Genomic DNA, 14,704 nt, shown 5'->3' with positions numbered 1-14,704 from the left:
ACAAGTGACGCTTTTCTGGCTCAAGCAAAGCCTTACTGGGGAATCAATGTGCTGATGAAGTTCACTGAAAAGACTGCCGAGGATGCTGGGCCACTTGTTAAAGGCTCATTTTGGACTTTAAACATCACAGCCAAGCCTTGGAAACAACTGCTGTGTCCACGGATTGAAAATAAATATCCATCGCTAGATTTCGTTAGCAACTTCATGCTATATATTATCTATTGGACATTGCTCTTTTCCATGCTGTGAAAACAAGAGAATGGAATACAAAGTAGATGTGTACCTGTGTGTGCCTGTGTGTGTCTGTGTGTGTCTGTGTGTGCGTGCATGTGTCTGTGTGTGTCTGTGTGTGTGTGTGTGTGTGTGTGTGTGTGTGAGTGTGTGCATGCATATGTGTGTGTGTATGTGTCTTGGGTTTGTTAGCTGTTTGTGTTTGAGCTGCCAGAGAATCGAAAATATCAGTCCTGGATACCCTCGCTGTCCACATGCAAGTATGCGTTTACATGCGTGTTTCTGCATGACTGTGCCTAATCATCTGATCTCTCTCACCTGTCTCTTGGCCCTGGGATTGAGAGGGGCTATCAGATGGCTTGGCGTGGCACTCAGGAACACTTTGCCCCTGACGCGTGCTGGCACTAATGCCCGCATGGTTGGGGGCTCTTGTGGGTGGCATGATGGTGGTGTGGTGCCAGTGATGGCCCTGGCATGGTTTAGCAGGGGGTAATGTGAGCTGGCATTTCCCACTGAACAAAGTGGGGAGATACACTATAAATAAACATGATGTGTTTTAGTTCCACTGTTGGCCCTTGTTGTCTTAACACTAAATCTCCTGCAATCTTAATGTGGGAAGGGGAGTATAGCTCTGTGTACATGTATTTGTGTATGCAAGTGGTTGTGTGACTGTTGTTCCATGTCCCAGGTCTATGCACATATGTATGCACAATGTCTCTGTGTGTGTGTGAGGGTATCTGTGTGTGTGTGTGTGTGTGTGTGTGTGTGTGTGTGTGTGTGTGTGTGTGTGTGTGTGCGTGTGTGTGTGTGTGTATGCGTGTGTGTGTGTGTGTGTGTCTGTGTGTTTTGCACGGGTCTGTAAAACTTTAGACATGCTACTCTAGTGGAGCATTATCCTTTTCCATGAGTAAGCACAGGCTAAGCGAGGTGTGATCAATGCAATGCGAACACACAGACTGGATGTTGGTCTGTATTTGTAAGCTGCAGTCCTTCAAAACTCCTCTGAAATGTAACTCATGCCGCCCTCACTAATGGCCTCACTGAGTCTCTCTAGGCTGCTGGAGTAACTGCTGACTTCTGTGTCAGCACATTAGCCAGGAATACAGAGCTCACATTTCCCACAACAAGCCTTCAAGGTCACAAGCACTAGACAAGGCCCCCCCCCCCCTCTCTTTCTGTCTCTCTCAGCCCCCACACACAGTGACATTAACACACACCTCATTTTGACGTTTATTTCAATCAGCTCATCAATCTCTTTCTTAAACAAAATGACGATACACCCCTCTCACCTGTGCGGAGGTGCAGTTGCGCGCGGCCGCGTGGATCTTGGCGTTGATGACGTTGGAGGTCCAGTGAGCGAGCCAGTAGTCGATGGACACTAGGAGAGAGTGCTTGAGGAGCTGCGAGAGCAGCAGCAGCAGCAGCAGGAGCAGACCGGCCGAGCTCAGGTACGTCCCGAACGACCGCCACGGGATGGTGGTGCGGTGACGCATCACCTGCGACAGGTTGTCCTCCTCGTCGCTCTCAGTAGACTCCTCTGGACGAGCGCAAGGGCAAAGACAGAGGATGAGACAACAGGAAGGCGACGGACGTCTGCAGTATGAGGTATTTGGTACTTCACATACTGGCAAGCAGTACCATACAGTACACAAGCACAGAGATGGAAATATGGAATATTAACTAATACAGCAATGATGTACTTAAACAAATATCTTACAATATAATTAGGTTCTAATTGCATTCTGCAGCAACATTAATGATACTGGATACTGGATGGACAAAATGATTATAATATATTTAGTTTACACTTGCTCTTTGCACTTGCTCTTTTAAATATAGTGTGTTTACTTACACCTGAAAGAATTCTGATGGAAAGTGGGGAAGAATGACAAATGAAGTTGTGACCGATGTGCTCACAACTGAGCATTTCATTGTTCTTGACAACCTTATCACACTATCCTCCATAATACTGATAACTACTGTGTCCTTTCTGCACAAGACTTTAATCAGCTAATCTAAATCAACAGACCTTTGAACGTGCCAAACATAATAGCCCTGATTCACTCCACTGACTCAGAGCATCAGTTAAGCTCTCTTCCTTCCCCTTGTCCTAACAGAACTTCAGCTGTCTGGGAGTGTCTCTGAGAAGCCAAGATTGTCAACAGTAGGCCTTGTGTGTTTGGTAAACTGTCTTATTCTAACTCGCCTGGGGCTGGTAGCTAGCATTTGACCTCCGAGGGCAAAAGGAGATACGTCAGCGGAACAGCGTACAGGGTGTTCTGACCATCACTAGGGGCAGATCTGTCTGTCTAGAGTCTGATCTTGTCAAAATCGGTAAGAGAGAATGACAGGATGGCTGAATGGATATATAATGATGAATAAGGTTCTAAAGACCTGAGTATATTATTATATTATCCATTCATTTGGCAGCAATAGGAAACAGATTGCATATGGCAAAATGCGGCAGTTGCAACCGGCACACAGAAACACACGTACACACACTAGCATTAGCGGAACTGCTAAGCTCTAACACCCACTCATCACTCTAAATATACCACATTGCATCACGCATGCATCATGTGGGTATCAGGTTGGAGAGAGGCACACATGGACGATCAGAGGAACAACCACTGAGGCACCACACACACACACATGGAAGATCAGAGGAACAACCACTGAGGCACCACACACACGCATGCTGGTTTTCCTGGTTGTGTGGGAGGAGGGGGGGGCAGAGCAAGAAGAACAGAGGGAGTGTATGTGGGGGGGGGTGTTGAGGTGGGGTAAGGTATGGGGAGGTTGATAAGCAGCGAACACAGAGCAGTAGGCAACCACTTGTGCACACATCGCTGAGAAAACCATGCCATCAACCCACACCTGTGTACCCCAGTGCTGGAGAAAATCCACAAGTCCACAAAGAGAGGCCACCAAGGTACAGAACACAACACAGAGCTGGTAAAAAGCATGTTGTCTTTCTTCCACACACAGACAACAGAGAGAGGCATACAGTACACACTACAAAATATGACAGAATCATCAACAGGGTGAAATTACCCAAGACTTGGCTGTGATCACTGTACATAATTCAATGGTTATCCCATCATCTACAAGGCCGGCCCACAGCATGGATTAAAAGATAGGATCCCAGGGGGACAGTGTTGGGCAACTGGTTACAGCGGCCAGACCATATTTGGGTCCACATGCCCATGGGGACCCGGGTTTGAGTCCGGCCCGAGTCATTTCCTGTTCTCTTGGAAACGCTTCTTGTCACTCTCTCCACTGGCATGGAAGCCCCTCCCCCAATATATAAAGGTAGGATCCCAGATAGAAACTCATAGTAATTGAGATTTAGTAATTGAGATACTGCTGTTATGGGCCTTTAAATGCCAATAATTAGTACTGATTGTAAGATTGAAGCCAATTAGAGCCAGTTACAAAGAGGAATTACTTCACGGGAATAAATTAAGCGGTCTTCTTCTGGAATGTGACTACACTGTGTCACTGAGATATGAATCAGTAGACTAACATATTGTGCTTCAGACTTGTGATTGTAGATCAAGACAAAAAGACAGCTGACAGGTGATGACATTCTTGAATGCGACAAACAGTGACAAGCAATAAAAACATAAACTGTGTGCACACATCTTCAGATATTTTACATCAACAAAAGGCAGACAAAGTACAGTGACCAGTGGACAGTGAACAATGGTGAGAGGTTTGCAGGGCTTGTGTTTACCTCCATCCTCCTCCTCGGTCTTGAGGGCCTCGCGTGAGTACATGGCCCTGCGGAGATTCTTCCTCTCCAGCACCGTCATGCTCTCTGCCACCGTCTCCTGAGCCCAGAGGCAAACCACAGTATGTAGTCATGACGTACAGTAAGAGCATTTGCTCCATCCAGGGGCGAAACGACCAAAACGCGATAACAACCGCCCCCATCCCCCTATATTTTATGCCTATGGCTCCATCAGAGGAAACACCCTCATAGAGTAAACATACAATTAAATGCTGTGATTACTTCATCTGCCATCTTTAAACAATGTAAAATGTGCCACAGTATCAATAATAAGTAGGACTCTAGTTCAGAAGGGTATGATTACTGTAAACAGACTCTGAAGAGTGACAGCCACTGTACTGGGGCAGGGGAAGAAAAACAGTTCCTAATCATGTGGGTGTAGCGGGAAAGATATCTCTTATGAAGGCCTGTAATCAAACGTGCAAGTTAACCAACCAAGGGCAAGAGGTAGGGGTGGGGGGTGGTTGGACAGTGGTGGACCCTAACATAATTCCTCACCTTCTCAAATTCCTTGTCTTGTCGGTGCATGAGGGTCTTCCACTGCTCAAACAGTTCCGGCTCGGCATTCTGGATGTCCTTCAGGGTGCCCTCTGTATGAATGCTCCCATCCTTCATCGCAATGATCTGTGGATAGAGACGAGAGAGCTGCCCTTTAAGAGCTCATCTGCCACATTAACAAAGCACAGCTTTTTTTCAAAACTGTCAGAACAAATCAAAGAAGATAAGGCCGCACTTTGCATACAACCTATTGCATAGACACGTTTCGGCTTTACGTCTTCCTCAAGTGTGCTCAAGTGCAGCCTTTTCTTCTTTGATGTTACTTATACGTTTGGCCAAGCACTCTCAAAAATAAATAAGAAACTGAGTGAAGCCTGCTCCTACCACACAATTCTCTGTCATAATAAATACAGTTCTTCTCTATCAAAGTAAACAAACTCTTCTGTTTCCGAAAACGTCAGCCTCACAAAGAGCTATTTTCACTGCAGGGGCATAAGCACACACTCAAGTGCCCTCAGATGTGAGAACACACTTGTCAGGCTGAAAGAAAGAGATGTTTCTGTAGATACATCCGCATCTCCGAGACTCCGACTATTGCTCTGCACTTAGTAAACAATATGGACAGCTTTGAAATGTTTTCTCCATATCTTATGATACTCCCACAAGTTTGTATGAGATCGTACAAGCTTTTTATATCCATTTGCCTCAACTACATTTACATTTAGATTATTCAATTAGCAGATGTTTTTATCCAAAGTCACAAAGGAGGAATAACAGCCAAGCTACAATGCAGAGGAGACCTTAGCTAGCAATTAATAGCACATTAATCAATTAAATAATAGTACATTAATCAATTCTATTACCAGAGGATGAGAGTGCAGATGTTCTAGTGTAGTGAAATGAGAAAGTGGTAGAAGAAGAAGAAGGTAGAGGAGGGAATAGAGGGATGTGTATGGGCAGTGTGTGTGAGCTGTGTTAAGTTATTAGGACTGTTATATTAGGAGAGACTGACCTCCATTGATGGACTACAATCCCAGTATGACACAAACCACACGTCAGTCCAGCCCACTTCACTCAAATACGCAATTTTAGAGTACTGTTATTAGTCCTGTCCTCTGAGACTGATTTACAGTAAACACATTAGTGATTAGTCCACAGTCCTGCCACCACTGGAAGTGCTTGTAGTGTCTCAGTGTGTGGCCCAGAAGGTAGGGCTGTGCAATTAATTGAATTAATCGATTAATCGTGATTATGACTTCAAATTATGAAAACAACATAATCTAAATATAATGATTATTTTGCTACATTCAGTTTCATAACAATGCTCTCCTTTTGTTAAATGCAATTTAACAATGTAAAAAATGTAAGTTTTGAACATTGATGATAGATCCAAAATCACTGAGTAATCGTGTTTAATAATCGTGATCTCAATATTGAACAAAATAATAGTGATGATGATTTTTGCCATAATCGAGCAGCCCAACCAGAAGGGATAAAAAGAACGGAAAAGCAGGCAGTTGATCTTGGCTATCTCCCCGGTCTACAAGAGCTTTGCTGAAGCACTGAAGCAAAACATTTAGCTTCAGACCCACCGACTGGCTTGCTGGTTGAGTAATGATTGTGTGTGCAGTGTATAGAAGAAGAGAACAGCAAGCTCAACAGTGAATTCATAGTAGTCATAGAGAGGGCGCTACTGGAGGATGCTCCCTGGGGACAGAGTCATTAAGGAACACAGAGGGAAGCTGGGATCAAGAGAAACTTCTCAGAGATGAGAGGCTTAAAAAACCAAGATATAGATATTTAAATACACTATTTATATAGCATTTTTATTTGGTGGGATATTAAGGCTGGCTTTGCTTAGAGTCTGCATCAACAGGACATAAGAATGGCATGAGACATCAAACGTCAAGAAAAAAGCTTTCTTGTACTACTTTTTTGCATGTAATGTATACACGCTGGGCTTGTCAACCAGATAGCCGTATACTGTATGTCAGGCTAATGCATCTCTGGCCACTTGCTAACTTTGTCTACCCATTCTGTTATCAGCTCAGGTCAGGATCAGGCAGACAATCGCCATTAGATAAGACTGATTTATTAAGGTATGGTTCACGGCCCTACAATGACCTGCATACCTGGACAGCTCAACATCATTGCTCAACATGCCGGTCTATTAGCTGTGCCATTTTTCTGACCCTATGCTGCGTGCGCACCCAACCTAGGCTCTGGATGATCACAAAAATTGAAGGGGTCTACTGGTGGTTTTTTGTTGCTTTGGTTGGGCATTCAGGCTTCTGTCAATATGTGTTGTACCTTGAAGGAGGTCCGCCAGCCATTGTGAATTGTTGCTGTATCCAGCATTATGTTGTGTGATGTTAAATAGGCTTGGTTGTTGCTGTATCCATCATTATGTTGTGTGATGTTACATAGGCTTGGTTGTTGCTGTATCCAGCATTATGTTGTGTGATGTTAAATAGGCTTGGTTGTTGCTGTATCCAGCATTATGTTGTGTGATGTTAAATAGGCTTGGTTGTTGCTGTATCCAGCATTATGTTGTGTGATGTTAACCCTTATAAGGTGTTTGGGTCTGTGGGACCCGTTTTCAGTTTTTAGCTTAATAAAAATGATACAAATAATATTTTTTTTAAACTAAGAGTCATTGGCCTTTTCTGTGAGGAACATAAATCAGAAAACATTTTCAATGAACCCCCCCTGCATACCCCCCCTTCACATTTATATTACACACAGGATGTTCGGGTACACAGGACCCGGAACTAGTTAAAGTGTGGAAATCATAGGTCCTGTGTATGTGTGTGTGTGTCAGTGTGTCAGAGGGTTTTGATGGTGATGCAGAGCAAATAGTTTCAGAAAGTGAGGATAACATTTCTGAAAAATTAGAGTCCGACACTGAGTTTGAAGAGGAGGATAAGCATCAGCCAGCTCCGAAACGTAAAAGAGCCCAGGACCATCCCGTGAGCAGGCAGGACCAGCCCACAAGCAGCCAGGACCAGCCTGTGAGCAGGCAGGACCAGCCCGCAAGCAGCCAGGACCAGCCTGTGAACAGCCGGGACCAGCCCACAAGCAGCCAGCCCCAGGACCAACCCATGAGCAGCTAGCCTTAGGACTAGCCCGTCAGCCTACATCGAAACGCAAGCGAACCTCAGGACCAGCCCGCCAGCAGCCAGCCCCAGGACTGGCCAATAAGCAGCAAGCCACAGGACCAGCTCGTCAGTCAGCTTCAAAACGCAAACAGGCCTCAGGACCAGACCGTGAGCAGCCAGCCATAGGACCAGCCTGTAAGCCAGCTCCGAAATGCAAACGAACCTCAGGACCAGCCCGCCAACAGCCAGCCCCAGGACCAGCCGATGAGCAGCAAGCCGCAGGACCAGCCGTTGAGCAACCAGCCATAGAACCAGCCATTGAGCAGCCAGACATTGGACTAGACTGTCAGCAGCTTGCAAATGACAACATATGGATGTCAAAAAATGGTAGAATTGAATGGTCTCCCTGCTCAAGAAATGAACCCTCTTGCATGGCTGCCAATGTGATTCGGATGCTACCAGGACCTACATGCTTGGCAGTCACTCATGCACAAGACATCAATTCTTCTTTTTACCTTTTCATGCCATCCCCTATCAAAAAATACATATGCAATACACACACAGTGAGACTCTGCCCTTCATGTGTGGTATAGTCTGGTATAAAATTGCCATGTTCAATGGCTTCAATTGTTCAGACAGATGTTATTGAGTATGTTCTATTTCTAATGAAATTCAAATAAATAAAACTTGCTTCATTTGTATAATTGTTGATTATTTTCCAGTTATGCCTGTTTTATGATGCATTTCCTTATATTGTTAAATTTTAATACAAAAATAAACAAAAACGAGTGGCACTTCTATTCATAATTGTGATTTAACAAAGGTAAAGGCAACACATTTAACATATGTGTTGTTTATATTACTTGCAATTGGGATGAAGTAACCATCTAGTGAGTATTTAAAAAAAAAAGTTTGATTATGTTTAATTAAAAGGCCTAAAATGTAATGGGTCCACTAGACCCGGCAGCACCTCCTGTGTAACAAAAAAACGAACAACCTATGAGGGTTAAATAGGCTTGGTTGTTGCTGTATCCAGCATTATGTTGTGTGATGTTAAGTAGGCTTGGTTGTTGATTGGCTACTGTGGGAAATGCCCTAATTATAACAGACAAGATACGCCTTTCCTGTGTATACCTAAAATGGTATGTTGACATCTACTCTTTTGACATGAGAAAATGATGTAGCTTTATTTACTGGGAACCTAATTAAGATGTGTAAGATCCATTTTGACCATGCTGGCATGCACAACAAACCTGATTATTTTAAACTATGAGAAGGCAAACTGCGATGCTTATCTGCTGCTTTTCATCATCAAAAACACTGGAAGTGTACTCATGAAGGAAGGCAGGAAACATTCTCTACTCCCTTGTACAAGTGTTGCTGTGGTTCCAACAGCTTCTCACCGCTGGTTTGAACAGCTGCCCTGTCTGGTTCCAGTGACAAAACTGCTCATCACAGGCCTGTGTTTGATCCGCTATGTGGGTGAATGACTGCAAGGCAGCCATGACTCACCCAGTCCGCGTGTGGCAGGTACTGCAGCTTGTGAGTGACCAGCACCACTGTCCGCTTCTCCTCTCTCAGCAGCTTCAGGATGCCCTCCTGCATCAGGTGGTCGCTCAGGTGGATGTCCAGAGCAGAGAATGGGTCGTCCTGCACAGGCGAGAGAGAGAGAGAGAGACAGAGGGAGGGATGAAGACAGAGATTAAAAAGGGTTCATTGTGTCCATTCAGAACAGTACAGTACTCAGAGTGGTATTTATTAATAGCCCTAGTCTTAGTCAGTCAGACACAGGGGGGCGTGATTTAGCTGTCATGGAACACCCACACTCAGCTTCAGCTGTCCTTCCCTGTGCTTCACGCTGATTACACAGCGACAGCATTGCGCTTAACCTCTGGTGCACAGGAGCTTGTTGAGGCACACACGCTGTGGCTTATTACACAACTATGGCATACACCTTGAATTGATTGAATGTGTTAGTGCAAGTTGTGGTTAAATATATGTATTACACAGTTCTTCAGAGTGCTGCAGAAAGTTCCATTCACATGAATGGGCCTTCACAACGTTCGGGCCTATGTTAAATCTATATAATCACCGGCAAAGTATATAATCACCGCTGTCAATGGCAACGGGTTGATTAACGTCTTTCATATCCCTCCGCAAGACGTCCGTTCGCTTATTGCAATGGAATTTCATTAAAAGGGAAAGTAAGCTAGTACGCAACACCTGAAACTGTCAAGTTCTATCTGTGTGGCAAATTTATTTTGTCAGCGTTAGACACGTAACGGTAGCAAAATCATTTTTATAGACCCATTGTATTAGGTTTCTTTTCTCGTTTTGGCAAGTAGCCGTGTAATAAGTGGGGTCCGCTGCGCATCGGGGTTCTGATCTCCCTGTCGGGACTTATTTTATGATAATTACCGGCGGACAATACATTATCCCTTACATATAACAATATATACATTTAATTATCTGTTTGTTGTGGAAATACCTCAAGTAGTATTCATAGGAGTCATATATACAAGGATACAAGGAAGTTTATTGTCACATGCATATAGTTACTGGAAGTAAGAAATGCAGTGAAATTATATCTGATGTCAGACTATTTGTGCATTTATGGGGGGGGGGGATAAGAAAGAAAAAATGCATAAGAAAGGTGGGGGAGGATTGGGATTGGGGGGGGCACCAACAAGGAGCACCCAAGAGCAACAGGGGCAAGGAAAAACTCCCTTACCAAGGAAGAAACCTTGGGCAGATCCACGGCTCGAGGGGCTAACCCAACTGCCAGGGGTCTTGGTGTGTGTGTTGGGGGGATGACAAGGGAGATGGGATAGTGTGCTGTGTATGTGGGGAGAGGGCAGTGTGCACTATGTGTGTTGGAGAACTGCAAGTATGGTGAAGGGACTTACTATTGCAAGCAGAGTACTGTATGTATGATGTATGTGAGTGATGACAGTGAAGATGTGTGTATTTCTTTTTAATATTTTCTAATGTAGCTGCAGGGGTAAAAAACAAATGTTTCGGCCATTTCGAACTGATGAAGGTGTAGGCCGAAACGTATGTTTGTTATCCATCCCTGTTGTTACTTAAGAAAATATTAAAAAGAAAACAAACATTTCTTGGAGTGTGACCTTCTGTCATATATTTGAATGAAATTGAAACGGCCGGTTATGCCCAAGTCACCGCAGGTTTTCTGGTGAGGCAGATGGATTGTCCCTCAGAGCTTAATAGGACTAAGTGAGAGTATGACTGGATATTTAAACTGTTTGGTGAGGCTGTCTGAACCAATCATGTCACTCCGTTACTCATTCAGAGTCGCGTTGGCAAAACGAGCCAACAAGTTATCTGGGGGGAGGTGAGTCAGTGAGGAGTCACTGGGCAGATTCTGGTGTGAGGAGCGGACGTGTGAGTGTGGACAGACACACACACAGACACACGCACACACACACATCCAAGTATAGACATACACGCCAAAAGATGCATACTCTGACCCACTAGTATATAATTATGACCGCCGCGCAGCGAAGCGGCGGTCATATAGGTTTAGTCAGATTTTTTATTTTTTTTTATTTTTTCGCATGCCCAAATTTCCGTCAATGATTCCCGGGACACTGAAAGACCGGGGTACACAAAACTTGGTGGGCATGTACCCCCACATGGATAGCATGGAACCGTCATTTTTCGTTTTGATCTGTAGCCCCCCTGCTGGACTGGACCCCCGAAAGGAGGGTAGGGCAGACACAGTTCTCTGTGAATATCTTGAGAACTGTAGGGCCTAGGATGACCAATTTTTTCTGTATGTTTGCCTCCAGGGGTCATGTTAACCCATTCCATGTGCACACATGTGCATAAACAGATACACACGCACACACATACATTTACAGTAATCATACGTATGACACATACTCACACAGTAGACATATGTACGCATGCATGCACATGCACAAACACACATACGCAAGCAAACACACAAGCACGCACATACACACACACACACACACACACACCCACACACATAAACATAAACTTGTACACGCACACATGCACACAATTCAAGAATTTTTCCCGTCATTTACTTCCTGAATTTTTGGTCACTGATACCCGGGACACCGAACCACCGGGGTACATGAAATTTGGTGGGTATGTAGCCCCACTAGACTTTTACGAAAAAATTTCATTTCGTCCCCGGGACGTGCACGTGTGTGTGAAGTATCCAAACAATGACACCTTCATTTCATTATGGCTGCTTTAGCAACACACCTTAAGCTGCTACTGTGTAGTGGGTCCCATTTAGAAGTGGCTACTTCATTCGCGCTTTCCTTGACTCATGGAGCTGCGTGAATGTTATTACAACTTTTCGCCACGATATGGCAGTTTAAGTCCGCTTGATACTGTAAGGCGTAAGCCATTGGTTTCCAAAGGAGATTTTATTTGTGTCGCCAGCATAGCCTATTGACAAATTATGTTGTAAATACGCCTACCTTATAATCCTACCTGTAGCTTAGGGAAACTAACAGCTTTCTATTAGGATCTAGTTTGTTAGTTAACGTTTTGTCATAACTCCCTGATGCATTTTTGCATTTAGAATAGCCAGAGCGTGTATATCTCAATCGGAAAATTAAACAATATCGGGTGCCTATGGACTAGGCTGGGTGAACCCAGCCTGATCTGCCCGCTATTTTTTTTTGATTTCTTAAAAGATTGAGCTTGGTCTGATGAAAGCCAGACTAGCCATGGACCTCAGTTACACAATGCAAGGGAACATGAATCAGCCTATATTTGCATGGACAAAAGCTCTTCAACTTTGGCCCGTTAAAATGTGTATGAACAGTCTAGCGACGCATTTCATCAAGGCCCATTTGGACATGTCAGTTATTTGCACCACTGGTTAGATGTAAAACAGCATTTCGTTTCAGACTACTGTTACTTAATTTGTGCATTAACAATAACGTTTCAGACTACTGTTACTTAATTTGTGCATTGACAATAAAGTATTACATGAACTAAAGATGACTAAAATCTTATGTAGAAGAAGAAACATTCACAAAAAATCCATCCATCCAAAAATGACCTTTGTTTTTGATAGCTGTTGAAAACGGCATGGAACTGACAGAGATGTTTTTGTTTATAAATACATAAAAAATAAATAAATAAATAACATTATGCTGATACCTTTTGCTTTTCCCAAATACAATGTACAGCTTATCGTTACACTATCAAATCTATAAGTAACCGTGACAAATAGGGTATAAGATATATAAACTCACGCTATTGTATTATCATATATGTTTGGTAATGGCTCAGCTTTCTCTGATTGTTCTACTGACTTGGAAACTGCATCATAGAAGCAGTAAGTCAGATCGCATCAAAAATAGTAGTGGCAGAACTCCAAAGTGACACCTTGTGGTTGTTTGTGTCAACTGCAGTTTGTGCCATTTCTGATGAGAAAATGGGGTGCGTGATTCCTGAAGGAACCCGTCCAAACTTAACTGGGACCCACTGTAGCCTACAGATGTAAGTGACCTTTCATCAATCCAGTTGCAATGGATGAACTGTGATGAACTGCCCTACTTGTGATTGTTTAGAGATTTTAAAGGTTTTATAACAATGCTACATCTTCTTTGGCTATTCTACAATCTATTCACCTTTTCAGCACCAATAGGCTACTTTCTGTGCAGCTGCACACACACACTCAGGCATGCCAAACAAGCATACACAAAAGTTTCAAGAGTGGGGGATGGAGTAAAATATGGAGACAAATTGAAGTGTGATTTATTTTCGCGGAACGGATGTACAGGACTGAGCGGCGGTCATATTTTGTACCGCTATGCGGTACATCTAGTTACTATTTGTCATGAGCTCTCTCTCTGCCTGGTAACACGTGCTGATTGAAGCCTGATGACCTCCACCTGTTCCTGCTCTGCTCTGCCTCACCCTCGTTACCTACCAGCTGCACTGCATTCACCACTCATCATGCCCTCTATATAAAGCCTTGCTTTTCAGTCCACACTTGTCAGATCGTCTGCAACCAGCACCAGTTACCTGCCTGTTTATTGAAAACGCCTCTGACTCTTTGCCTGTGATCCCGGACCCGCTCGACTACTTCTGTGTTCTCCAGCCCCGGTAATCTTGACCTGCCTTCCGTCCCTCTTCTACGAATACCGCCTAGTCCTTGACTGTACTGCTGCTTCGTTTCAATTGCTGTTGTGTGTGTGTTTCCCCCAGGACTTCCCGGATCATCCAGCTCCTGCCTTCGCTGTTCGGCTACTGGGGGAACACACACACGCAGACTCTTGGAACTCCTGTACCCCCCCCGGAACCCCTGAAACCCCCAACCCTTAAATAAACTTTTGAACGTGACGCAATTGTGGTCCTCGTCCTGTTTGGTGTCTGACAGTACGATCTGACCAAACATGGACCCAGCGCACGGTCGAACCAGCATGGAAACCGACGAACCAGAACCACCCACCGCCATGCAACGCCTGGAAGAGACAGAGAGAGAGGTAAACCGCAACACTGCTGACATTGCCTCCCTACTTCAAGCCGGCTTGAGCCAGCGTCAGCAGTTCCAGCAGCAACAGCAACAACTTGCAATGATCATTCAACTTCTCACCAACCTTTCTCCTCTGCCTGCTCCCACCGGCCCAGCCCCAGCCAGCCTGCTCACCGGCCCAGCACCCGAGTCTCCTGCCCAGTCCACTGCTACCGTGGCTGCCGGAGCCCCAGAACCCAGGATCGGCAATCCAGAGCGGTTCAGCGGCGACCCAACCCAGGTACGGGCGTTCCTGACGAGCTGCCGTGTCCAGTTTACCCTGCAACCCAGGACTTTTGCCACTGAAGGGGCGAGGGTCGGTTACGTGATCACTCACCTGACGGGCCGAGCTCGACTCTGGGGAACGGCGGAGTTCGAGCGCCAGACCCCAGCATGTGCAACCTTCAACCTATTCGCAGAGGAGATGCTAAAGGTATTCGATTTGGAATCCACAATAGCCGAGGCATCTCGGATCCTGATGAGTATTCGCCAAGGCAGAAGGACTGTTGCGGATTACTCCATCGACTTTCGAACCGTGGCAAGTCGGAGCTCCTG

The 14,704-nt window shown here is 44.8% G+C and overlaps 1 protein-coding gene across 2 annotated transcripts in view; it reads right to left on the bottom strand.

Moving 5' to 3' along the window:
- abcc8 (ATP-binding cassette, sub-family C (CFTR/MRP), member 8) overlaps positions 1-14,704 on the bottom strand; it is a 79,687-nt gene that overhangs the window by 11,148 nt on the left and 53,835 nt on the right. The window contains exons 22-26 of one of the 2 annotated variants that reach the window (XM_042109141.1): positions 9,133-9,270; positions 4,523-4,648; positions 3,968-4,064; positions 3,109-3,123; positions 1,521-1,768 (exon numbers count right to left, since the gene is read on the bottom strand). In XM_042109141.1, the coding sequence (XP_041965075.1) occupies positions 1,521-1,768; positions 3,109-3,123; positions 3,968-4,064; positions 4,523-4,648; positions 9,133-9,270 (624 nt within the window). The remainder of the gene's footprint in view (positions 1-1,520; positions 1,769-3,108; positions 3,124-3,967; positions 4,065-4,522; positions 4,649-9,132; positions 9,271-14,704) is intronic. The other variant, XM_042109142.1, reaches the window with a different exon arrangement.

The sequence above is a fragment of the Alosa sapidissima genome, chromosome 11 (assembly GCF_018492685.1).
Source record: "Alosa sapidissima isolate fAloSap1 chromosome 11, fAloSap1.pri, whole genome shotgun sequence".
Taxonomy (NCBI): Eukaryota; Metazoa; Chordata; class Actinopteri; order Clupeiformes; family Clupeidae; genus Alosa; species Alosa sapidissima.
This window is presented reverse-complemented; position numbering and strand designations above follow the sequence as displayed.